This window comes from Hyaloscypha bicolor (genome assembly GCF_002865645.1).
Source record: "Hyaloscypha bicolor E unplaced genomic scaffold K444scaffold_17, whole genome shotgun sequence".
Classification (NCBI taxonomy): Eukaryota; Fungi; Ascomycota; class Leotiomycetes; order Helotiales; family Hyaloscyphaceae; genus Hyaloscypha; species Hyaloscypha bicolor.
In genome coordinates this window covers 556,857-580,709 of record NW_020194519.1, presented here as the reverse complement: position 1 = coordinate 580,709, position 23,853 = coordinate 556,857, and the positions used below count along the sequence as shown (strand labels likewise).

The 23,853-nt window shown below is 39.8% G+C and overlaps 5 protein-coding genes across 5 annotated transcripts; 2 read left to right on the top strand and 3 right to left on the bottom strand.

Annotated features, from left to right (window-relative positions):
- Positions 1-1,523: 1,523 nt before the first annotated feature.
- On the top strand, positions 1,524-4,135 carry K444DRAFT_554013 (HET-domain-containing protein). The gene is made up of 2 exons (XM_024876636.1): positions 1,524-1,996; positions 2,095-4,135. Exons 1-2 carry the CDS (start codon positions 1,651-1,653, stop codon positions 3,732-3,734), a joined length of 1,986 nt encoding a protein of 661 aa, XP_024741636.1. The 5' UTR covers positions 1,524-1,650; the 3' UTR covers positions 3,735-4,135.
- Positions 4,136-6,130: 1,995 nt separating this feature from the next.
- Positions 6,131-6,875, top strand: K444DRAFT_204679 (uncharacterized protein). The gene is made up of 2 exons (XM_024871029.1): positions 6,131-6,242; positions 6,296-6,875. Exons 1-2 carry the CDS (start codon positions 6,226-6,228, stop codon positions 6,537-6,539), a joined length of 261 nt encoding a protein of 86 aa, XP_024741635.1. The 5' UTR covers positions 6,131-6,225; the 3' UTR covers positions 6,540-6,875.
- On the bottom strand, positions 6,614-8,445 carry K444DRAFT_640542 (uncharacterized protein; the record flags this gene model as incomplete). The annotated part of the gene is made up of 5 exons (XM_024884506.1): positions 6,614-7,033; positions 7,319-7,495; positions 7,546-7,703; positions 7,737-7,973; positions 8,010-8,445. 5 exons carry the CDS (start codon positions 8,443-8,445, stop codon positions 6,614-6,616), a joined length of 1,428 nt encoding a protein of 475 aa, XP_024741634.1.
- A 1,029-nt stretch (positions 8,446-9,474) lies between these two features.
- Positions 9,475-12,444, bottom strand: K444DRAFT_492279 (TPR-like protein; the record flags this gene model as incomplete). The annotated part of the gene is made up of 2 exons (XM_024873218.1): positions 9,475-11,840; positions 12,093-12,444. Coding segments are annotated over 2 exons (2,718 nt in total), but the record flags the coding sequence as incomplete, so codon positions are not given.
- A 1,297-nt stretch (positions 12,445-13,741) lies between these two features.
- On the bottom strand, positions 13,742-15,877 carry K444DRAFT_650439 (putative cytochrome P450 pisatin demethylase). Its single transcript, XM_024885634.1, has 2 exons — positions 15,375-15,877; positions 13,742-15,306 (listed from the first exon to the last, which is right to left on the bottom strand). The coding sequence occupies exons 1-2, from the start codon at positions 15,515-15,517 to the stop codon at positions 13,938-13,940; spliced, it is 1,512 nt and encodes a 503-aa protein (XP_024741632.1). The 5' UTR covers positions 15,518-15,877; the 3' UTR covers positions 13,742-13,937.
- Positions 15,878-23,853: the final 7,976 nt, after the last annotated feature.

The following is a 23,853-nucleotide window of genomic DNA, read 5'->3' as shown; positions in this document are numbered from 1 at the left end:
TAATATTATATAATAAGCTAAAAGTAGTAATATATCTTAATATAAAGCCTAGAATTATCTAATTTACTAGTTTTTTTTTATAAGGCTTAAAGAATTAATTCTAATATTTATAAGCTATAATTTATATTATATTAAAATATTATATAATAAGTATTTATTAATATCTATAGCTAATAATTTTAGTATATAAAGATATATTTATAATCTAACTACTGGGTATGCTAGAATCTTGAGTGTGTTATAAAGCTTAATGAATTCTGTCTAGCGAGAAGTTGCTATCTGAGTAAGGCTAAGCGAGAACGTAATTCCCTAGCACTAACTAATTAAAAGACCCTAGAGCTAAGAAAAGAAACTAGTAATAAAAAGATATTAGAATTCGGTTTATTTATTTAAATAAGAATTAAATAAGTTCTTAAATTAAGCTATATTATAAACTACTATTTAAATTAGAAAAAGAAAGAAATTATAGAAATAACTTATTCTAATTAATATAATCTTATTCTAATTTAGCCAAGAGTTCTTTATTAACTAAAAGCCTATATTACTTAATAGTTATATATTTATAGAGAAATATAGAAATACCTACTATATAGTATTTCCTTTTTAGATTTTTCTAGATCTGGTAGTAATTCTATATATTTATATATAATACTATAGTATATTATATAATAGATATATAATACTATAGTATATTATAAGAACTTGAAAAAAGTTCTATACTAGATTAGCCTAAATAAAAGAATTATATAAATAGATATAAATATAAATATACTAGTAATATAATCGGGATTTCTTAAGTTAATTCTATTAAAACTCGATTCTTTAATTTTTTATACTAGTTCTAAAATAATAAACCCTTTTAAAAGAAAGAATTAGTATTATTATATAAGAGAGAATATATTAAACTTTAGTAATAAACGATCTAGCCTATATTATATAAGCTATTAGTAGTAAAGAAATATTTAGAGAATTATATTATTATTATAATTACCTATAAATAATTTAAAGATATATAATTTAATCCTCTTAATCTCAGGAGACCCATTCTTTCTATTATATAATATATCCCAATTAGAAAGAGCTTGTTTTAGTATTTTTAGACTATATTTAACTTATAGAATTCCTCTTATTTTATTTAAAATCTCAGGAATTATATACTTCTCAGAGATCCAACTAAGAATCTCATTTTTATAAGGCTTAAGATTAATCTTTAGAGGCATTTTTAGTACTGTATAATACGTATAATATATTAAAAGTAGAATAATTCAAGTAAGTAATATGTAATGGGTCAAAAATGCGATTTTCCAAAAATTCGATTTTGCGGAAAAAGCCATTGACCCTTTTGGTCGCTATGGTCACCCGTACACCCAGTGGAGCGCACAGGTTAACCCGCTGCGCTGTACACTCCCATTTTAGCTCCAATGGATGTCCACCCGACCTACAAACTCGGCCGCTGACCACCTGATGACAGCCAGGATCGGCTCAGATGCGACCTCAAAAATTTCTTCACTCCACCGAGCACCATCGTTATTCTACCAAAATCGACCTTGAAAAAGTGCAAAAGTCACGCAAGCTCCCCTCCTACCACACCTGAACTTTTGAGTTATCTTTGGCACTCTACAACTCCAACAATGCTGAATCCATGCTGAAATGCCACCATGCAAGTATTGCAACGACCTCGAGATACCTTCGTATCAGACTGTTGTTCAGTCTCGGCCTCCAAGGGAATACAACGCATTCTCTGCAATTCCTTCAACCGAGCCTCAAGGAGTTAAACCATCCATAACCATTGCGATTAACGCCATCCTCAGCGGGGCCGACACACTGCAATGCGATGCATGCATTGTACTTCGAAATGCCTTACCGGCTATATCGAATGGATCTTTGAATGAAATTAGGGAGATAGAGTGCATAGGAAACATCAGTGGCACACTAGATGTTGAAATTATGTTGAACTCAGGCTCTAGAGAAAGGTTCGAATTTTATACCCACGCAGGTCAGCCATGCTTTTGATTTCCGTTCTCTAATAGCAAAGGATAACAGAGTGAGAGACACTGCTATTTAGAGTGTAGCTAATTGATGGATATCTGCTAGATTCCCCTTCGCCATGGCCGATTATCGGAGTAGGAAGGCAGGTATCTTCAGATTCGTCATCTGATGATTGTATACAGCTTGCGGCATCCTGGATCAGAAATTGCGCCGAGTCTCATCAAGATTGTCTGCGCCTTAAACATACCCCCCTTCCGACAAGAGTAATCCATGTGGGATCTAATCTAGAAGAGCCGTACCTGTATGTCTCAAAACAGGAGGATGCTAACTACATTGCACTGAGTCACTGTTGGGGAGGGTTGGTCCCAATGACGACAACTCGAGCCACGCTGGAGCAACGTCAGCGCGAGATACGATTCTCGGAGCTGCCAAGAACATTCAAAGACTCAATTATTATAGCGAGGAAACTGAAAATTCAATATATTTGGATAGATTCCTTGTGTATCATACAAGATTCCGCGGATGATTGGGAGAGGGAAGCTGAAAAAATGGGTACTGTCTATCGCAACAGTTTGGTCTGCATTGCAGCTGATGGATCTTTGAACAGCCATGGAGGTTGTTTCATAGAAGGACATCCTAGCCGCAATATCGATGTCACCTGTATTCGATGCCCAGGGGCGGCAAGTGCAGAAAGTTTCATACATGTCCGCAGGAGCCGTCAGGTCATGTCCGGGTATGGATTCGCACATGTTCGGTCAGGTGGAGAGTGGTATGAAAGTAAACTTGATACCCGAGGCTGGGTTCTCCAGGAGCAGGCCCTTTCCCGACGCACTCTCCACTACACAGTTGCGGAGATGTCGTGGGACTGTGCAACATGTGTACAGTGCGAATGCACATCCCCGGCCGAGCAAATCGAAAGTTGTTCGGTTGCAATGCAATTGCGGGCGTGCAAACTTATGATACAGCAGTCGAATATTCTCTCGCGTCAAAAGTGGTCCAAAAGTTCGAGATGGGTTAATTTCGTGGAGCTCTTTACGAAACGCAGCATTACTTACGACACCGACAGGCTATATGCTTTATCTGGTATGGCTGCAACTATATCACCATCTGAGAAAGGCTCTTTTCTTGCCGGTTTATGGAAGGAAGAGCTTCCGTTAGCCTTACTTTGGCGGACGAAGGTCAACCACCACAACATGAAGACTCTAGTGAGCAGGAGACAGCAGAAGTACTATGCGCCTTCCTGGTCGTGGGCTTCTGTGACAGGACCAATCGAATATATTGCATTACCCGGCAGAAATTATAGCTTCGAACTCATTCCTGACCTTACAATCCTTGAAGCATCTTGCATCCCAGTCGGTGCAAACCCCTACGGGCCGGTTCGGTTTGGATATCTCAAGGTATCGGGACTACTAGCCCGTATCGGTCCCCAAGTTAAACTAGAAAAACCTCATGGGGATCTGGAGGAGAGGCAGCCTGTCCGCAGAGGGTTTGATTGCGATGTTCTTGCCAATGGCGAAGCCATCGAGCTTCTAGACGGGGATTCTCTATGGATTCTTCTTGTCGCTCATGGCGGAAGGATCAACCGAGGCTTCTCCAAACTTGAGGGACATCACTGCATTATTCTGCGAACGTCAACTCGACAGCAAGGCGCGTTCGAAAGGGTGGGTTGTGTGTGGGCCCTGAAAGAATACTGGGATTCCGAACTCTCGAAGAGGGCGGAAATGCAGAGCATCATCCTGATTTAACGTCTCAGCGGCTGTGCATACGTCAAAAGAACTGCATGTTCGCGATATGATCAACTATTCCCCTAAGAAGGTGGTCACATACAAGAGCTCCCCGTTTGATATATTTTCGGATCTAAAGGTGACGCAAATGAAGAAAATCTGGCTACAAGTATATCGGCTAAGTTCATTGAAACACTACTAGTGTCACTGGCGACCCGAGTCTATGTGGAGTTCCTTCATAAATATGCGTCAGGTTGCGCTCAATGATCTTTTGTAGAGTGCAACAGATGGCTGCCGCGAATATATGGCCTGCTGTGCGAATAGTTTTGATTAAACGGGATCAATATATTGGTACAAAAGCGATATATTGAGAGTTGGCGGTGCGTAGAATGACTAGATACAGCAGAGTGAAGTCTGAAAACAGAGGAAAAAGTTTCCAAAGTAAGGGCCTTTATTCCCGTTACCTATCAGTAATATGAGTAACGCCAAGCCTGCCTTCTCTAATATATTATGAAGTAGCTAATAAAGCAAGTTATATATAAATAAATAAGAATAAAGAATACAAAATTAGTAATTAAATCTAGTATTAGAAAAACTAATAAGCTAGCTAAAGTAATATATTACTAATTTAATATATTTCTTTCTTATAAGTAAAGTTTAATATTAATAAAGCTAATAAGTTCTAGCTTTAAATATAATAGTTTAAAAGCTAGTTTAAAAAATAATTTAATAAAAATATTAGTTATTATTTCTTTAAATAATTACCTTAATTAAAAGGCTTTTTTATTACTAGTAATAAAGTAATATATTTAGTTATAATAATAGCTATTATAATAGTTTTTTTTATTTAATACTAGCTTAATTAATAAAATTATTAAATAAGATAAAAACTATATTAGAAGTTAATTTATTATCTTATAAATTACTTTTATAATTAGTATTTAAGTATTTAATAAGCATTATATTAAATATTTATATTAAATAGTTTCTTAATATATTATATTATATATTTTTTATATTAATATATAAAGCTTTGAAATATAAATTAAAATCGTTTAAATAATTTATAATAAAGCAAAATCGGGGTTTAAAACTAAAGAAAACTATACAAGTAATTTAATTTAATTTAAATATTTATTTTATTAAGTATTATAGTTTTAATTATTAAAGTAATAATAAATATATATCTTTTTATTTAATATTTTAAAAAAAATATTTATAAAATACAGAATTTTTAATAGTAATTATAATGTAATTAAATACTAATAAGTATATATAATAGATAGCTATTTCTTTCTTTTATTACTAGTTATACTTATTATTTAACTTTCGAATATTAGTATATATAATGAGATTAATATTATAATTATATATAAGTAGCCGATTTTGTATTAAAAATCAATATATATTAAATTACGAATATATAGCAATATTATATTACTAAAGCTTTAAATAGTAATATATTTCTATATTTAATAACTTCTAAGAATAGTATATTGGGCCGATGCAAATTTGGCCTCGAATACTACCAAAATCGCTGTATCTTGAGTCAAGATATTATATAAGCAATGGAATTGCGGGGGCATTATTAAAGCTCCGAAATACGCTTTACTGCCTTCTTATCGATCTGAAACCTTATGTTCGATTTATCTGTCCGGAGACGTTTCTGTCCTGAGCCAGGCTTGGCGATAATCCTGGAACGGTTGGAACGGTCCAGGGGAAAGAACCTTACATAGTAAATTTGTATAGGAGGTACTTCCTAATTAAACGAGCCTCACGAAAACTCAAAACACTTCTTTTTGCCGCATCGAGATAAGCTTAAATCTAAATTTCCTACATATAATATAAATAGAAAGCTAGGATTAAATAGAGTAATTACGTAACTAAAAGTTTTTTTATACGATTAGTAGTTATAAAGTCATTTATAAATCTAAGTGGAAGTACGCTATAAGCTCCCTATAATTATAGGGCAGTTTAAGGCCTAAGGTACAATCTCGCTTAGGAACGATACGGATCGTTCCAGGATCATCGCCACGCCTGCTGTCCTCTGGTGGTTCCTCGGCTGATCGTGCGCGCGCCCTAACTCCATATCCGCTATAATAGTTTGGGATCTGCCACCTAAACCCAATTTCATCTGCCCAGATGGGAAACTTACGAAGCAGATGAAATAGATAGAGCGATCGGGCCTTACCAAGGATCCGATATGTTCCCGGGAGAGTGTTATTTGAAAGCGAGGCACTGTGGTAAGGCTGGAGCCTGATTGCACCGCCCGACCCGGGCGGAAAATGCATGCAGCCCTCCTGCAGTGGAACGTGTTGCATATCAATTGGCAGCCGAAGTCATGTTGCGCCGCCTTTTCAAGTGTTCAGTCACTACAAAAGCACAACACGGATTCTAGGAGCTGCAAGCTGCTTCTCGGCTTTTCTAGCCTGCATTCACACTGTCCAGTTGTTGCTCGCTAGACAACGAGAATCTTGCTTGGATCATCGGTACCTAACACCCCACAGTCAAAATGAGTGAAAAAAACCAGTAGGACCAAGCCGCCCTACGCGCAGGACCAGTTCTAATGTATTGCATAACAGCGTTGATAATCACGACTTTGTCGTCGGCGATAAGAAGCCAGGAGTTGACGATTACGGAAAGGAGTATAAGTACTCCCCCGGTGACAAAGTATGGCTGTGCGTCTCCGGCCAGCGCGAGGGACCTTATAAGGTTGAATTGGCTGAGGATGGAAAGTATACTCTGTGCGATGAGTATGGGATCTCTGCGAAGGGCGGGAATGCTTTTGATGAAGGCGACTTGGAGCTACACGATCCATTTAACTAAGCGAAGGAAATCTGTATCTACTTGTTTTCTACGTATCCCACAGAGTTTCTAGGGTTTAACATTGGACGGTTCAATTACACAGAGTTTTCACTGTGCGTACGTATGAGGAATGTCCGAGTCGTCCATTCAAATGGGCCATTGGCCCCGTCCCTGGACGAATCGCCTCTCAACACCTGAAGTATTGTTGACAGTGGATCTGGCTCACCACCCCGCTGAGAATCGTGACTAAGTGGAAGAAGCACCCGTCCTGGGAATGTAGACGGCTGCCTGGTGACAAGAATCTTAATCGTATCCTCTGTCCATCGATTCCCCTCGTCCTGCAGCTCTTTTGGGACCCACATAGTAAGAGGAAGCTCCAGGCTTCCCACATTTCTGCCGTCTCTGGGCTCCACTGGCAGGTACGTATCTTCTCCACTTTCCGACGCCAAATTACGGACCTCCCAGAGCTGAGTGAAAATGAAGATTGCCAAATAGAGGGGATGCTCGGCAAGATTCTCGAACAATAGAGTCAGCTTCTCCTGATGCTTGACGTTGTAGTGTCCGTCTTCTGCTGGGTTGGCCTCGGTACTCAGCCGGAATGAGTTCTCGAATGATGGGCTTGGAAATTGATTGTTGATTCCTTCGAAATATTTATATTTTGCTACGTGGTCAAGCACATTCAACAGCTTTGCATGGGACCCATTTTTATCCTGGGCCATCGCTGCCAAGTTGTGGATCTTTTTGGAGGTGAGATCTCGGATTTCATACGCATGTTGTGCGTTCATGACGACATGAAATACCGAGTTCCCCATATCGCTGGCTTCCGTGTTGCCAGAGAGGACGAGAAAGTTGTAGGATGATGACGCGTGTATTAATTCGTTCCTGTCCGGTACATCTGGTCCTAAGCTTATACGAATCTTGCGAGAAGACAAAGAGGTGACCAGAACTGCTTTCCAAGCCGCCCCCTTAGCGATTTTCTCCAAATCCCGAGGATCGACTTAGCCAGTCTAGAGTCGAGGCAACCCACGCTGTCTACCTTCCCTCTAACGGCCGCAGACACCATAACATTGATGTTCTCCCGGGTTTCGAATGGACTTAAGGCATATTCATCCCCCTGGTGTACTCGGTGAGCTTGTCCGGCGCTGAGGGTGAGATGACCGTCTGCTCTTGTCCGATAGACGTCGACTATGGAAAGGTCTGCATGCCTTGTCAACACACCAAAGAACGAAAACCCTTGATTGCCGTACAGCATCGGGGTCTGCTCCAGCAGGCTAGCATGGAACTGTGCTCGGATATGCTGGTGGAGAGTCTGACTGGAGACCATGGCACCCCGTCTTCTCAGTAACGTGAGTGAATCGACCAAGAAGTAGCTTAGTGCCCCCCGGCTGGCGCCGCCCTCAAATTTCAGCTCCGAAGCAACCTCACCATCGCCACAAGCGGCCAGTATGGTGTATCCTTCGGGATCCAGCAGTCGTTCAAGGTTAACCACACCGTTACGCAGCTCGCCAGGAAGCCCTTTGGCCCAAGGGTCGCTGTAGTCGGACTGCATATCAATCTCGGGGTCATGCTCGAGGTACCGAACATTGGTTTGGCGCGTTCGAAGAGCGCCTCCCGAAAAGCAGCAGTCCAAGACAAGGGTGACTCTCAATCCTCTGCTGATCATTGCCTTAATGGCATTTCGCAAGGTGGTTCCGTAGAGGTACTCGGGCATGAAGGTGGTGGGATTGACCAGCTCTATTGCGACGGCACCATCAAAGTTGCGCCGGGTTCCGTGGCCGGAGTAATGAATATATACGTAGTCTTCAGACCTGGCTCGGTCCAGAATTCGATTGAAACTTGAGGTGACATTGTCGTTTGTTGGCAGGCATTCTCTCGTCTCCACTGGCCTGGGCGCGCCGCCGTCCTGCACTTTCGTCGCCGTGAGCATGGTGGTATTCACCTTGTACGGCTCTGTTCTGAGATATTCATTCATGGTAATAACATCTGGGACTGCCCCTTTGAGCGACCTGTCCTGATCCGAACCTACAGGCAGTCGGCGGGGATCACCGACTGTCAGCCCGATCCCAATCAGAACAACCCAGCGCGTTGGCTGCGAGTCTTGAGCAGCCATCATAGCGACCGGGAAAGCGTGGGAAGGCCCGAGAAAGCGCTGTGAGGGGAGCCAGATAAAGTATTTAACTGTACTAGAAGTGTTGCCGGGCTGACATAGTTGATATGCGAATACAATAGGACGGGACCATGTGAAAAGACTGCAGGCAAAGCTATTGGATCGCGGGGTAAGGGTAACACGATCAGGCATCTACAGTGGCTTCCTCTGCACCGGTGATCTGACTGTCACGTGATGCCGGTCTGCCACAACCTGAAGTATGGACACAGGGTCGGCTCCTGCTTTTCCCAGCAGGCCTGAGGAACTTGCGCAATTGCCGACTAAAATCCTAAGCACTGTGTTTCGGGTAATCAATCTAGTTAGAGAAATCGACTTTATTCAATCTCCGGTTTAGTAGCGAATTTTAGGTGTGGTGTAAGCATGGTTTGGCCGAATATAGTTGGATACCGGAGATTCTATGGGAGACTTAGGGGAGACGTACGAGATAGGGAGCTGCGTACCTACAAACTCAGACCTTCCTCATTTCTCAACAGCATTATAGTGCCCCTGATGAATTCTTCAGAGAGTCCCGCATTATTTATAGACTGCACGACCACTCACAGATTGCAATTAGTTTAGACGTCATACCCCAAAATGAACATAAGGAACCCAGAAAGCCTCCCCAAAGTCCTTTGCCCCGCCCTCATCTCCACCCTTACCCGACTTTCCCATAGCTATTAGAAGTGTCCCGTCTCGTGGCACTGTCTCGCCCTTCCCAGTGTTGTCGTCCCGAATAATAGCTAAACCTTGCTCCTGCTTCTCAGCCCCCTCCGCGATTACTGTGCCCTCCGCTCCCGGTTTGCCTGCCCACCACCGGTCACGTAGCTCCCTGGACGCGCGATGGAGGCCGCGGCAGACGGATACATCCGTTAGGTCGTCGTCATGCATCGTCTTGTATGTGATGCGTGCCATCTCAGAGCTCGAACGGTCCTGCACCTCCCACAGCGTTCCAACGACGTGGCGGAACCCCGCAAGCTGGAAGGCGCTCACGAGGTGGACATTCTCGTCGAAAAGTGAACCATCCTTGATCTGACTAGTGTTGCAGGCCGAGAGGTAGGCAAGGAATGGCGCGTTCTGCCACAGGTTCAGATCTCGCAGGTCGGCCACGGTGAGCCTGTCCACGTCCCAGTCCTCGAGTGCCAGGAAGCTCCGCGACGGATCGGCCTCGTCCGCAGTCGCGTGGCCGGCGAAGTGGAAGAGGGTACAGGCCGGCAGGTGCGACAGGATGTCGGCTTTGCGTCGTTCAGGTTCGACGAATGGAACGTTCATCGTCTCGAGCAAGTTTCGGAGGGAATCGATCTCGTCCGCCGCGTACTGCAGCTTGGTGTGTCCAAGGGTGTTTTCCATACGGACCAGGAGGGCCTTCTGGCTACCCGTGGCGTATTCTTGGGGGCCCTGACGGCGTCCGGATATGATACTCTGAATAGAAGATGCATAGGACGACATAACGCGATCAAGAACAGTGTCCACTGACGCTTTCTGGTAGCGTCCCGTAGCATGGAGAGGGAATCTCGTCAATAGGCCCGTCGGAACCCACCACAGACGCGGCCAGTTTTCATCTGACGGCGGGTGATCGAATCCGAGGGCGTCCAGCACGGGTCGTGTAAGAGCATCCCACAACCACTCCAGGATCTTGATGTTGCCTAGATCCCTCCCCTTCGAGTTCTTCTCCAGGTCGCCATACCTAAGACCGGGGAGCGCGAGGACCCGTATCTGGTGTCTCTCGACAAGAAATGCATCGCAGCGGCCGAGCCGCCTGCTCACATTGACAAGGACAATAGGGCCGTGCTCCGCAGCGGCCTGGAGATCCTCTTGGCTCGGAGGGAGGAGAAAGCCCTGAAATCCCGACCTCTGTCGGATCGCCTCCACCAGATCTTCGAACTGGCGCATGATATCATGCCGCCGGCTGGCCTCGTCGAGCCACGAGGGCCCTGACCCAGCGCTCCAGGCGGAGAAGTCCAGCTCGTCGCGGATCCTAATGAACTGCTCCGCCAGTTTTGGGTCATGAGCCCGCAGAGCCCTCACAGGCGCCTCAGTTCGTACGTCCTCGAGCGACTTAGCAATGATGCCGCGGCCAATCTCGAGTAGCTTGAGTGCGACGACGGCTCCTTTCCCTGCTTCCAGAGCCACCGCGGCTGCGTCTGATGTGAGGCCGACGACCTGGCTCAGCACGTACTGCTTGTCGACATTCCCGAGTGACTTGGGCGCCAATGCGGGTACAAGACGGACCGCCTTGTCCAGCGCTTCGTAGGCCTGGTCCCAGTCGCACGTAAGGTTCAGGTTAAGGTTATCGAGGCAGCAGGCGAGGACCTCACGGCCGGCGACGATGCGGCTCATTACGGGAGCAGCAGTTGCATCCAGCGCTTCCTGGAAGCACGAAATGGCAGCCTGCAGGTTATCGTCCCTGCTATGTTCCTCTCGCAGGAGCAACCCAAGATTGTAGAGTCGTACGGCCCGATCTGGATGGGTTTTAGGGGTCGCCGCCACAGCGTCCTTGAGCGACACGACAGCCTTGTCGAGGTCACCTGGCAATTTTCCGGCATGGTATTTCTCCTGGAAAGCCCCTGAGAGGTTGTTCAGGAACATGGCAAGGTCGTCATGAGGTGGCTGTTGTGAACGTGCGCCTTCCACTGCCGCCTGAAGGTTTAACATGGCGGTGTCCCTGAGCTCCGAGCTCTCTGTGACGTCTGCCCAGTCACCGTACAGTCGTCCGAGATTGTTTAAGAAGAGTGGCAAGTCCAGGTCATTCGGATGTGTTTTTTTAGCCATTTTCACAGCCTCTGAAGTAGCCCAAATCGCGTCATGCAAACGCCCAATATTGCGTGTTCTCGAAAACAGATGACCATGCACCAACCCAAGATTATTCAACCTTGTCGGGTAAGCCGGGTCTCCTCGTGGCGTGGCCTTCACTGACTGCTTTAGAAGTCGGGACGATTCTTCCAAGTCGTCCATGGCTTTCGTCCTTTCGTACCGGTGCTCAAGGAGCAGTCCGAGATTATTCCAGAATAGGGGAAGGTCTGAATGGTTGGGATCATCTGCTTCAGTGGACTTGATAGCCTCTTGAAGTACACTAATGCCTTGGTAGATATCTTTCTCTGCCCCCAGTTCCCTATATCTCATCCCGAGCGATAGGCCCATGTTGTTTAGAAACATCGCCGGGTTCGAGCAGCCCGTCACTTGGATGTCTTCTGGGACATCCAGGGAAACTTCGGCCAAGTACTTCTCTCCCGGACGTAAAACGAGGGGCCGCTGAGGTTGAACCCGGGGCGCCTTGGCTACCGCAGTTTGGAGGAGTTCATCAAGGTAGGATATCTGACCAGCCTCATAAAACCTATCGCTCAGTCGAGCTGCAGGGCTAAAGAAGGGGATTGCTCTCGGGGTCGGGTCAGATAGGAATGCCGATTCGGCCGGCCAGACTGCGAGTATACGAAGGAACTCCGATCTTTTCGGATCGTCCCCCTCGTCTAGTGCTATCGCCTCCTGGGCAGCCCGGATGGCATTATCGAAGTCGGATGCCAGACCGGTTTTGGTGTGCTTATCCCTGAGTAGCAGCGCATAGTTGAACGATGGTAGGGACTGGTTGGTAAACTGCGACGGTTCTGCCAGAATATCTTGGTAGATGTGAACGGCTTTATCAAGATCATCGGTTTCAAGTGTTCGCATATATTTGATGAGTAGCTGTTCTGCATGGCTTGAGAGCAAGTCTGGACGGAGCGGGTCGTCGAACCCCAACGATTCTAACCCCACTCGCGACGCCTCGATAGCCTGATCAATGCTGGACATATCTGTGCCAGATATCGTAGCGAGAACGACAAGCTGCGCTTTATCTTATCGAGTGAAATTGGATTTGAGATTCTCAGCCTTGGTGAGGGTGGTGTCACAAGGTGCTGGTGGTTTTAAGAATATGCTTAGTAATCAGGGACCTTATTGCTTGTAGCCTAAGGCAACCTAGAACGAGCTCTAGAAGGTATTAGAAGAAAGAGAGGTTTAGATTTAATGAGATTAACTAGACAAAAGTAGAATAATGATAAAAGAACTAATTAATACTAATAATAATTGGCCGCATTCTTTCTAGGGATTTATTTGATTCTCAACTAAGTAGTTACACAAAAGCTAGACGCCCCGCGACTCACAGTAAAGACGCACGCATTTGCATTATAGTAAAGAACACGTGGGGTATGCCGTGCTCTTCAAACAGTTTTCATTTCGGAATTCTCTCCTTTCCAACAGTGTCAAGCTTATCGACCTGAGACTAGAAATTTATACTTCGCTACCCACACCTACTTTGACAACCCATGAGATAAGAGAATTTCAAGTTTCTGGGGGGTGCTAATCAAAGTTGAAGAATGTGTATATGTTCCTAAGCACTTCGTTATTAGAAGCCAATCAATTGATCGAATATGAGGTGGTGACTATATCTTGACCATGACTCTATTTATTGTACAACGCCCGATTATCCAAGAACCCGTGTGGAGAAAAATCCACTGCGTGGAAAGGTTCTACACGAGATGGCACACGCATGTTTCATAGTGTACTGCTCGTGATGACGAAACTGATGTGAAGATTCTTCACTGAAGAACGCTGAGGGTGAATCAAAAGAATGCAATCGGAGGCACCGTAAGTCAGCTATTATGGTGTAGTCGTTGCACACAATGATACGATGGTGAAATGATAACAGGAGGGTAGTTAACAGCAAGATTAACATATGCTCTTATAATTTGCTGATCCTTCGTGGTGGAGATCGCCCCATTTTAAAGCGAGCGACGAGGAAATCATTTTTCAGCGAGGGCTTCTCTGGAATAGATCGAGGCATTCGCATCCTGGGCACACACAGTCGAAACAGATGAAACAACGTTCTTGAATATTCTCAATTATTTTGCTCTCCTTCCTATATACTCGAAAATGAGTACCTAGAGTGACGACGCCTGGACCAGAGCAGCAGTAAGAATCCAAGGAAGCAATGAGCACGTAATGCATATCAAGCGAACGATTGAGAGCAGGTTTCGCATAGACGTCGGGAATCTAAAGAAGAGAGAGAAACATAACTACAATAGTAAGCAAACTCAGTGCTTGCTGAATACGGAATACTAATGGATTTTAAAATTCGGCTATTTATTCAGCTCTCGCTCCCTCCCAAACTTTTGCTCTTTCCTACCATCTCCCACCAGACCTACTTTGCTACTTCTCTACCCCGTCTCTCCGAATTTGCTTTGTACATTGCAAATTTATGTTTCAACAGACTGCTTACTTCAGTCTATAGAGGTCTAGTGCATTTAAATCTTCGTCAACTTCAAACCGCACCACTGGACCTGCATCTCCAGCCACCCGCCCCCCTTCATCTGCCCAACCCGCTCGATTTGCCAATTTGATACAATGCCAGCCACTGCCTGCGCCACAACCAACATGGCGATATCCTTGCCGATGCAGCCGCGTGGGCCTTTGCTAAACACTACAAACCTGTCCTCTAGTGACTTCTTCTCGGCGATCCCTTTCACATCAAGCCAACGTTCAGGCTTCCACTGCCCGGCGTCGCTGCCCCATAGGCTTTTGTCATGGCTAACAATCCAGCTGTTAGCACCGACAATGGTGCCAATAGGCAGCGGCGTCTCCACTCCAGCGATCGCCTTCTCCGCTCCCGGCTGCACTTCCCGCGGGAACGCCGTAGGGAACGGTGCGCTGTATCTCATACTCTCGCGCACCACCGCATCCAGAACCCTGCTCTCGCTAGCATCGTTGGCATGATTAAGGTCACTTCGTATTCTCTCTTGCCATAACATACCCTCCTCACTCCCCAGCCTCTCCAAGACCCCCGTCACAGCCGCTGCCGTGCTCCCCGGCCCCGCAAATAGCAAGTTAAAACACTCCCTATATACCTCCTTCGGCTCCATGTGTCTCGAATCCCCTTTCTCCATCACCAACATGCTCTTTGCAACACTCGGCTGGTCCACTCCCGTCACTAGGTCCGGTTCCTCTAGCAATAATAGCTTCGCTCGAGCGGCCAACGCGCCGATGCCTGTTGGGATGCCGGCTGCGTTGAAGGTAGGTTTGCGGGTCATCTTGATCATAGGCCCGGTGGACATGAGCCAGGCAAGGAGAGGGATATACGAAGCTCCCCAACCGAATTTGGAGATGGCGCGAAAGGCGGGAAGGATGCCCTCCCCACTGGCTGTTTCAGTCCAAGGCTGGTTGGCGGGGGAGAGTGAGGGGCCGTAGATCAGCTCGACTAGAGTGTTGAAGGTGAGTGCGTGGATTGGCTCCGCGACGTTGAGCACATTATCCTTTGCATCTGCACTGGCAGCGGAGAGCTTAGTGAGAAAGTGTTGAACATGTCTCGCAATTATGGGACTGTAGGAGCGGATATGCGAGGTGGTGAGGGCGGCGCCGGCGACTTTGCGGCGGCAGTTACGATGTTCGGCGTGGGTACGAGCAGAGAAGATGTTGGAGGCACCGGTATTTGGGTCACGGGCGAAGGCGTAGAAGTCGCCTTTTTCGAAGCCATGATTGAAGCCGTAGATGGATTCAAAGGCTTCTGGGTTTGAGAAAGACAGCGACTCGGGGCCGGTGCGGACAACGGGACCGTACCGCTGGTGCAATTGCTGCTCGACCACATTCAAACTGCCTGTTAGATAGTGGTAGAACTTCCTGTTGGTTCTGTCAGATGGCGGATTTTGAAGGTTGTTAGCGGGTAAGGAGCAAGGGGCAACACGTACCAGATATTGCTGACGCTGGCTAGGAAGGGGCCGGGGTAGATGCGAAGGGGGTGCAAAAAGCGAAGGTAGATAGCACGGGAAAGGACCGCTATCGCTAGGACTTGCAATACAGTGAAGATATACGAGTTTGACATTGTTGACATTGTCAGAGGGGCCGACGTTGGGAACGACGGGTTGCGAGATCACGAAACCTCGCGGTCCAATTACGCCAAGTTGCAAGTCCTCGGCAGCCGGCTCCCTTGCAGATCCAGAGAGGTTTGGATACGTGGCTATCTCTATCAGATGATCAATCTTGTCGCAAAGACTGGAAGCTGTTTGTTGGGCTTCAACGATCCTGCGGTCAGCACACCCTCCGCCGGCTGCCGGGGAGCGACTGAGTGGCTTCCTCGACTTGATTGGTTTCTGTGTACAGAAGACGTCAGCACTTGTCAGGCCCAACGGTGTCAGGAAGTGTAGATCAGACACCAACAACTTATTTCCTACAGTGGTAAGGGGTAGAGCTTACAGCTACTACCCGCTAACAAATATTTAGCCGGAGTGTACTCCGTACTACCAAGTACCAGGTATAGGTAGTAACGTTAGTGATATGGGGGTGTGTGGCCAGTGAGAGTTACACCAACCAGGAAAGAAAGCGGGCGCATTAAAAATCGTTCAATTCGCTAAGCGAGGGCGGGCACAACCTTGACTCTCGCAATATAAAAATTCTCGTAATTCCGTATTGTATTTAATTATTGAGAAAATTCCATGAAAGTCAGGTATGCTTCTTTTCTACCTCACAAAGCTATTTTAAAGAGTTTCAGGGGTTGAATTGAGATTTGGAGAGATTTTCCAAAGGTAGCGATTTTGGTGTTCCTCGCTTTTTAGCGGATGGACGATTTTTAATGCCGCCGGCCTTCGTAGAAGGGAGTGAAGGGGTCACCCACAAACCGCCCAAACCCCCCTCCCGCCCACGCCTACCCCACTAATTTTCTTTCGATTTTTCGTCTTTGGAAAATACTAAAACCTTCCAGATTATAGAGAATACTCGAAATATTGTGAATGTCGTATTAATTCTTCGAATTTGTAGCGTTAAGGTCTCCAAAATTCAAGTTGAGCGGGAAGGGGGTGTGGCGATTAGTGAGTGGCACCTTCTATTCTCCTCGCCTACGAGCCGGACCAAAATCTGGGTTTTAGAGCGTTTCGCTAGGAAACGAACCCCTTAACTATTTTGGATGCTTTTCTTTTATATTCATTCCGAAAATAAACGCTGCCAGGACGCAGCGTTTTTTTCTGCCGGTGCACGTGACCAGCACGTGCCACACGCGAATAGCTATATTCCTCACTAGCATAGGCCATTTGGGAATGGCTATATATTCCCCACTGGCATATCCCATTTGGGAATGGCCATATATTCCTCACTGGGAGGTGCCATATATGAATAGCCATATTCTTTACTAGATAAAAGAATATATTTAGAAAGGCTATATAAAGATTACTAGTAACGAAAGTAAGGAAGCTACTTAATAAGTAATTAATTAATTAGTAAATAATTAATTAAGTGTCGCAGTGAGAATCACTGAATTGGGGCTAGCGCGATCGCTCTGCTTAGTCAGGATCTGTATACTCACTTCCTGAAGCGTCACACTTCACTCAAGCTCTTTTCTAGCTAGTTTAATGAACTCTTTTACTATTTAATATAACTCCCTACTCTGTAATCTTTACGTACATTAGTTATGAGCCCGGCCTCGCACTAATAAGCTTCCTAATTAGTATGCCGCAGAGAGTATTTAAGAGCTTATTTAATTTATTCTTCGAAAAATCATACTTTAGTTCGTATTTCCATTATTAACTAATTAATAGAAACTATTCCCATAGTTCCTATAGTTTTCAAAGCTTAATCGCGATTATATTAGAAGCTATAGTAAAGATTATTGTCCTAAAGAACTGTAGTTCCTGGGCGGACTAGTTTAATGCTCTCTATAGAATAGCCGGTAACGAGGGTATCTGGGATAAGATTAACCTATTTAATAATAAAGCAATTAAAACGAATATGGCAGCTTTTCCCAGGCCTTCCCCTATAATTAACGAGCTTATACTAAAGGAAATAGAGAATTACTATACCAGATACTAAATTAATACGGAAAATTGAGATAAAGATACTTGACTTATAGTTAAGAAAGGATTAAAACTAGTATCTCTATAGCCTGTAATATTCGGGGATATTAGAGATTACTATTTAGCACTCTTATAGGACTATAAGATCAAGAAACTGGACTGGATATATAAGCTAGTATACTACTATATAATTAGGCAGTGGCTCCGTTAAATAGTTAATATAGAGATCCTTATAAACTCTATATTAGGCCTCGAAAAGAATAAATAGAGCTCTATTTACGAGGTTCTTAAGGCTTTATTAATAAAATATAGTTCTATGGATATAGTACAAATTACTACTACTCGGAAAGTATATAGCTCGGTTCTACTATAAGTAAGTAAAGGAGAAGTGAGCCCAAAGCACTAGTTTACTAATTGGGAAAAAGCACTTAATAGAGCTAGAGCTTTCAAAATTACCGAAATCGAAGGCACTCTAGTAGTAATTAAGTTCTTAATAGCCCTCTAGTAGAAACTCGTACTAATCTGGGTAATAGAATAGCTTAGTAATCTATATAATAAAGATAAACTAGGGCTTCCGATTCTTATACTCAAATAGTATAGCCAGGTATTTAATCGGATTATTTTAGAAAACCAAAATACTAAGTACTTAGGAGCTCCTATAATCTTTACTATATTTGGGAATTAAACTAGTAAAGAATTAGATAATAAACCCGATTCGAATAAGTATAAATATTATAAGTACCCTTATAAGGATTCTAAAATATATAAGTATAAGTAGAACCTACTTAGTTATATTACTATAGAAATTATAATTACTAGATTAAGTAAAACTTGAATAAAATTTAAGCCTAATAAGAAATAGATTAGAAAAATCCGGAAAAGAATCTTAACCGAATATTAAAAGGATCTAAAACCTTAGCTAGAAGAGAAATATAATATGAAAATTACTAATAGATAAGCTATAAAAAAGCTAATACCTGGTACTAGTTCTAAAAAGAAGCCTAAAGTATCCGAAATCTAATTTTCTAGGAACTTTAATACTATTCTAGTAAATCTCATTCTTATAATTCAGAGCCCAGATTAGGAGATCTATATAATACTTGATTTCTTAAGATATCTACTTTCTTAAAGTACCTTATTAGATAACTATAGTATTATATACCTAGTTAATAGTAAGGATCTAATTAATTCTAGTACTTTTATTAAGGCAAAAATTAATAATTATATAAAAGCAGAAATAACTAGTTTTCCGATTATTAAATATAGTACTTATATAATTAAAAACGTAATTAATAAACCTATAGAACTATATACTAAAGATCTAATTCTTTATAATATTATAGTTATTAAAGGATTTCATATAAATATTATTTCCGAAGCTTGCCTAACAGAAAAGAAAGCTTAGTATTATAGATATAATCTTATAGTTAGATTAGGAAATTATAAAGAGAACGTAGTATTAATATAATTAGAGTATAGGTTTAATTTAGTTTTCCTTAAATATAAGCCGCTCTTTACTTACTTTAATATTCTATTCGAAATTCTTACTAGTACTAGTAATATACTTATATTTCTAATACTCGAATATTTAATTAGAGCTCGGTATAAGAGATTAAGGGAGTATCTCAAGCCTAGAAATAATTTAGAAGAAAAATAGTATATAAAAGCGGGGTATTTAGCCTATAAAGCTCTATAAAAGCTTATTAATTATATATATAATATGAAAATTAATGAATTAATAAGAATTATATATGAATTTTATATTCAGGTATATATTAGGTAAGTAATCTTATATAGGCTAATTAAGAGGAAGTCTACTTAACTATTTTGGAGGATCTTATAAGACTTATTTAATTACCTAAATAACTATAATAGTTTAAGCTAGATTTTAATAATTAAGGACGAATTTAGTAGAAAGCTTTTTAAATACTTTCTATAGAATAAAAGGGGTTTAGTAATATTTAATATAATTAGGGATTTTAAATAGTAAGTATATAAGTAATATAATCTTTTAATTACTTATATTAAGTATAATTAGGAAAAAGTAGTTATTCTAATCTAAGAAATATTAGCCTATTAGATCTGGGTAAAGAAAAAAGACATTAAAATTAAGCTTTTTCTTTTATATATATATAAGCCAAATAGTAGTATTAAGTAAATAGGGCAGGAGATTATAAATAAGGCTATTATAATATATTTAATAGCTAATTTGCCTGAAAAGCTATAGCTAGAGAGCTCTATAGCCGTAATTTACTTATATAATTAGAGCTTCTTATATATAAATTACTAGAGAATACTAAATAAAGTACTTGATTTATAGTTCCGTAATTATTTCTATTAGTATAACCTAGAGCTTATAGCTCGAATAATAGTTAATCTTAGGCCTAATTAGAATGGGATTTATATATATAGTTCTAGGATATATCTAATAATTAAAAACTATAAAGTAGGACGAAATAAGAGAGTATTTAAGGTTATATTATACGGGTATATTAAATATTTAGTTAGATATATTATATCTAATATTTATAAAATCTGGGTTCCTATACTTAATAAAGTAATTATTATATATAATATTATATTTAATAAGAATATATTTTATAAAAAGAATTATAAATATACTAAAGGCTATAATATAGAGATTATAAAGGATATAATAGAACTATTTCTAGAGAATAAGATTTAGGATACTAAATTAATCTTTAAGAATAAGGAATTATAATATAATAGCTTATTAGAATAAATAGAAAATAAGCCTGAACTAGGAAGTAATAAGTAAATAAACTAATAATTAGAAGAGCCTACAAGTATACTAATAGGTTATAACTCGGGGATAGGAAGCTTTATAACCTTACTAGAAATAGAACTCATAACTTTATAAAGTACTCTAGAGCTAGAAAGTATACTAGAGCCTAGAAATAATAGAAATAAAGGTACTAAGCTTTTAAGAAGGCTTAGTACTATAGAGAGAGATATAATAAAGTATACCGGAACTATTAGGGAAGTATACTAAACTAATAAAAGCGGAAAAGAATTTTCTTAGGACTAGTAATAAGGTCTACTAATAGTTCCTATAAGCAAAACAAAAAGCTTACTCATAAAACGAGTAAATAGCTTAATAGAAATAAGAGAATTTTTTATAGAAAGAGTAAATAGCTTAGCTAAAATAAAAGATTAAATAATAAAACTAAAGAGAAAATAAATAAAAAAATCAATTATTAGAACTAGAGAAGGGCTAATTTAAATGTACTTATATAAGGGAAATAATTAGGATAGAGATCTAGGTAAAGCTAGTAGTAATATAATTACTATAGTAAGTATACTACTATAAATAATAGGTAAATTAAATTAGATTAATTACTTAGAATCTCTTTTAGGGTCTTTTTAGCCTAATTAGCTAGAAAATTATAAAAAGGAATTTAATTATAAGATTATATATATTATAATTATAGTAGTAGTTTAATTAAAAACACATCTAAAATAAAGTACTCCGGGTAATATAATAACAAGAAAAATTTATATTAATAATCTTTTAAAGGCTCTAAAGATATAGAATAATTTAGAGAAGTACCTAGCTAGGAAGTACTTTAAATCGGATACTAAACTAGAGATTAATAACTTTAAAGCTCGAAATTACTAGAGAATTATTTCTAGTAATAAAGCAAGTATATTTTTAATTTCTTTAAAATAGGTATTTATATATAAAATCAATTCTAATAAATATATTACTTAGTATTACTTAAGGCTAGTAGTTTATAGAAATCTTTAAGAGAAGGCATTATTTCTATTTATATATATTACTATACTTATAGTAAAGTTTTTTTAAGTAGCTAGTATAATTATAGCTTATTTCAATCTAGAAATAAAGTAATTTAATATTATAAATATATTTATTAATATAGAAAGAAATTCTAATAGGCCTATAGTAATATATAAGCTACTAGACGGTTTTAAGGTACTAGGATATATAATAGAGGTAAATCGAGCTCTATATAGACTATAAGACTTTCCTATTCTATAGTATAAGTACTAGATAGATATTCTTAAGAGAATTGGATTCTCTAGACTTAATAAAGAGCCCTATATTTATATAGATATAGATTATAAAGTCTTTATTATTTTCTATATAAATAACTTCCAAGTACTTTATTATAAAAATAATAAAATATATATTTAATTAATTATTACTTAGATTAAAATAGTTTATAAGCTTTATAATATATAAGATATAAAGTAATTCCTAGGAATTCATATAATTAGAGATTAGAAGGCTAAAAAGCTCTAGCTAGTTTATAATACCTATATTAAGAAAATTGCCAAGAAGTTTAAAATAGTAAATAGGAAGTGTTTTAGTACTTTATTACCTGAAATTAATCTTTGGAGGTATAGTAATTAAGCTTATTTATATTAAATTAAAGTATATTAGGAAAAAATTAGATTACTACTTTATATTATAATTATAATTAGGGCAAATATAGCTTTTATTATTTTAGTACTTTCTTAGTTCTTAATAAACTCTACTCTAAAGTATTTTATAGCTATAGATTAGGCTCTCTAATACCTGTTTAGAACCCTATTTCTAGTAATTTAGTATAATAGGAAATATAAAAAAATATAGCTATAGATTATATTTAATGCTTTATATATAAATAACCTAGATATATAATAATTAAGCTATAGGTATATGATTTCCTTATTTAGAAGTTTAATATTATAGAAAGCTATTTAATAGAACTCTATAATTATTTCTTTAATTAAATTAGAAATACATAAAGTTACTTATATAATAAAGGAAACTATAGTTCTTTAGAGGCTATTTAGAGATCTATACTTAGATCTTAGAAAGCTCTAGATTATATTCTATAATAATAAGTAGATTATTTAACTAATTATTAGAGAAAATAAAAGAATTACTATAAAGCTTCATTATATTAATATCTAGAATATATAGCTATATTAAGAATATAGTAAAGGTATATTTCAAGTTATATATTTTTAAATAAGTAATATACTAGTAAACGGATTTATAAAAAATTTATTCTAATTTAAATTCGAGAACTTTAAAGCTTTATTAAATTTTTAGGATATTAGAGTAAAGATTAAAATAATTAAATAATATAAAAAGAGGCTTTTATTTATATCTTTTATTTATAAAATCTATTAAAATAATAAAGCTTAAGAACTAATAATAGGAGATCTAAAGGCGCTTTACTATAGTATTAATAAGCTTATATAGAAGGTCTTTTACCCGATTAGACTATTTCTTATTTCTCTTAATAGCCTCTTAAACCTTAGTAAAAAAGCTCTTACTACTATTTTCTTTATTAGATTTAGTAATCTCAAGTATAGTATAAATAGAGTACCTAAAAGCAGACAAATGCTTTAAAATAGTTAGAATCTATAAAAGAGAATTAAGAAAAGAGAGCTTATAGCGTTTTTAGTAATCGGAAGTTCTATAAGAAAGAGCTATATAATAGGGATATAAGAGATTAGAATAGCTAAATAAGAATAACTAGAAATATATTTCTAGTAATAAGAACCTTGGCTAATAGTATTATAGTAAGAATTATTACTTTTACTCTTTAGAGCAGATAAGATTATATTAAGTCAAAACGAGCTTTAGAATAGTATAGAGAACTTATAATAACCTATATAAGGGATCTCTCTGAGACTAGTATAAGTAGGACAAGAAATATAAGGCTTTAGTATAGACTTCTTTATCTTTAGTAAAGGGGTACTAGAAGTATTAGAAGATACTATAGGAATCTGAACCTTAATATTCTATTAAAAGTAAGCTTTATATTAATAGTCAAGAGCTATACTTATAGCAGACTTGCAAGCTACTTAATACTATCCAAAGTTAGTAAAAAGTAAAATAAGAACGTATTTTGGGTTAAAAATACCTTGGATTTACGAGCCGGAATCGACTTAATAATAGTACGAGAAGAGGTAGAAGCTATATTTATAATAATCAGAAGCTTGGGAAGGGATCTCTGAAAAGATATTAAAGAAGAGTATTTAATTAGAGGCTCTGGAGTTAGTAAAAAGGGGGGGTTTATATAGGGATCCCCTGGAATTCGGTAATCTGGGGAAATAATATATACTAAGCCTATTCGGATCGGAATATTAATACGGCTCTATAAAACCCATATATCGGACGAATTTCGCCATTTCAAAGCTCTCTGATTAGGCAAAACAGGTAGAATACGGTATCGTACCTTCCTGGGGGGTATATCGCAGTGAGAATCACTGAATTGGGGCTAGCGCGATCGCTCTGCTTAGTCAGGATCTGTACACTCACTTCCTGAAGCGTCACACTTCACTCAAGCTCTTTTCTAGCTAGTTTAATGAACTCTTTTACTATTCAATGCAACTCCCTACTCTG

What these genes read in the sequence shown, in the direction of transcription:
- K444DRAFT_554013 (XM_024876636.1), top strand. Translation starts at nt 1,651, where the DNA reads ATGCCACCATGCAAGTATTGCAACGACCTCGAGATACCTTCGTATCAG. An exon ending in CGAATTTTATACCCACGCAG is followed by an intron (nt 1,997 to 2,094) that starts GTCAGCCATGCT and finishes GATATCTGCTAG; the next exon opens with ATTCCCCTTCGCCATGGCCG.
- K444DRAFT_650439 (XM_024885634.1), bottom strand. Translation starts at nt 15,517, where the DNA reads ATGTCAACAATGTCAAACTCGTATATCTTCACTGTATTGCAAGTCCTA. An exon ending in GCCAGCGTCAGCAATATCTG is followed by an intron (nt 15,307 to 15,374) that starts GTACGTGTTGCC and finishes CAGAACCAACAG; the next exon opens with GAAGTTCTACCACTATCTAA.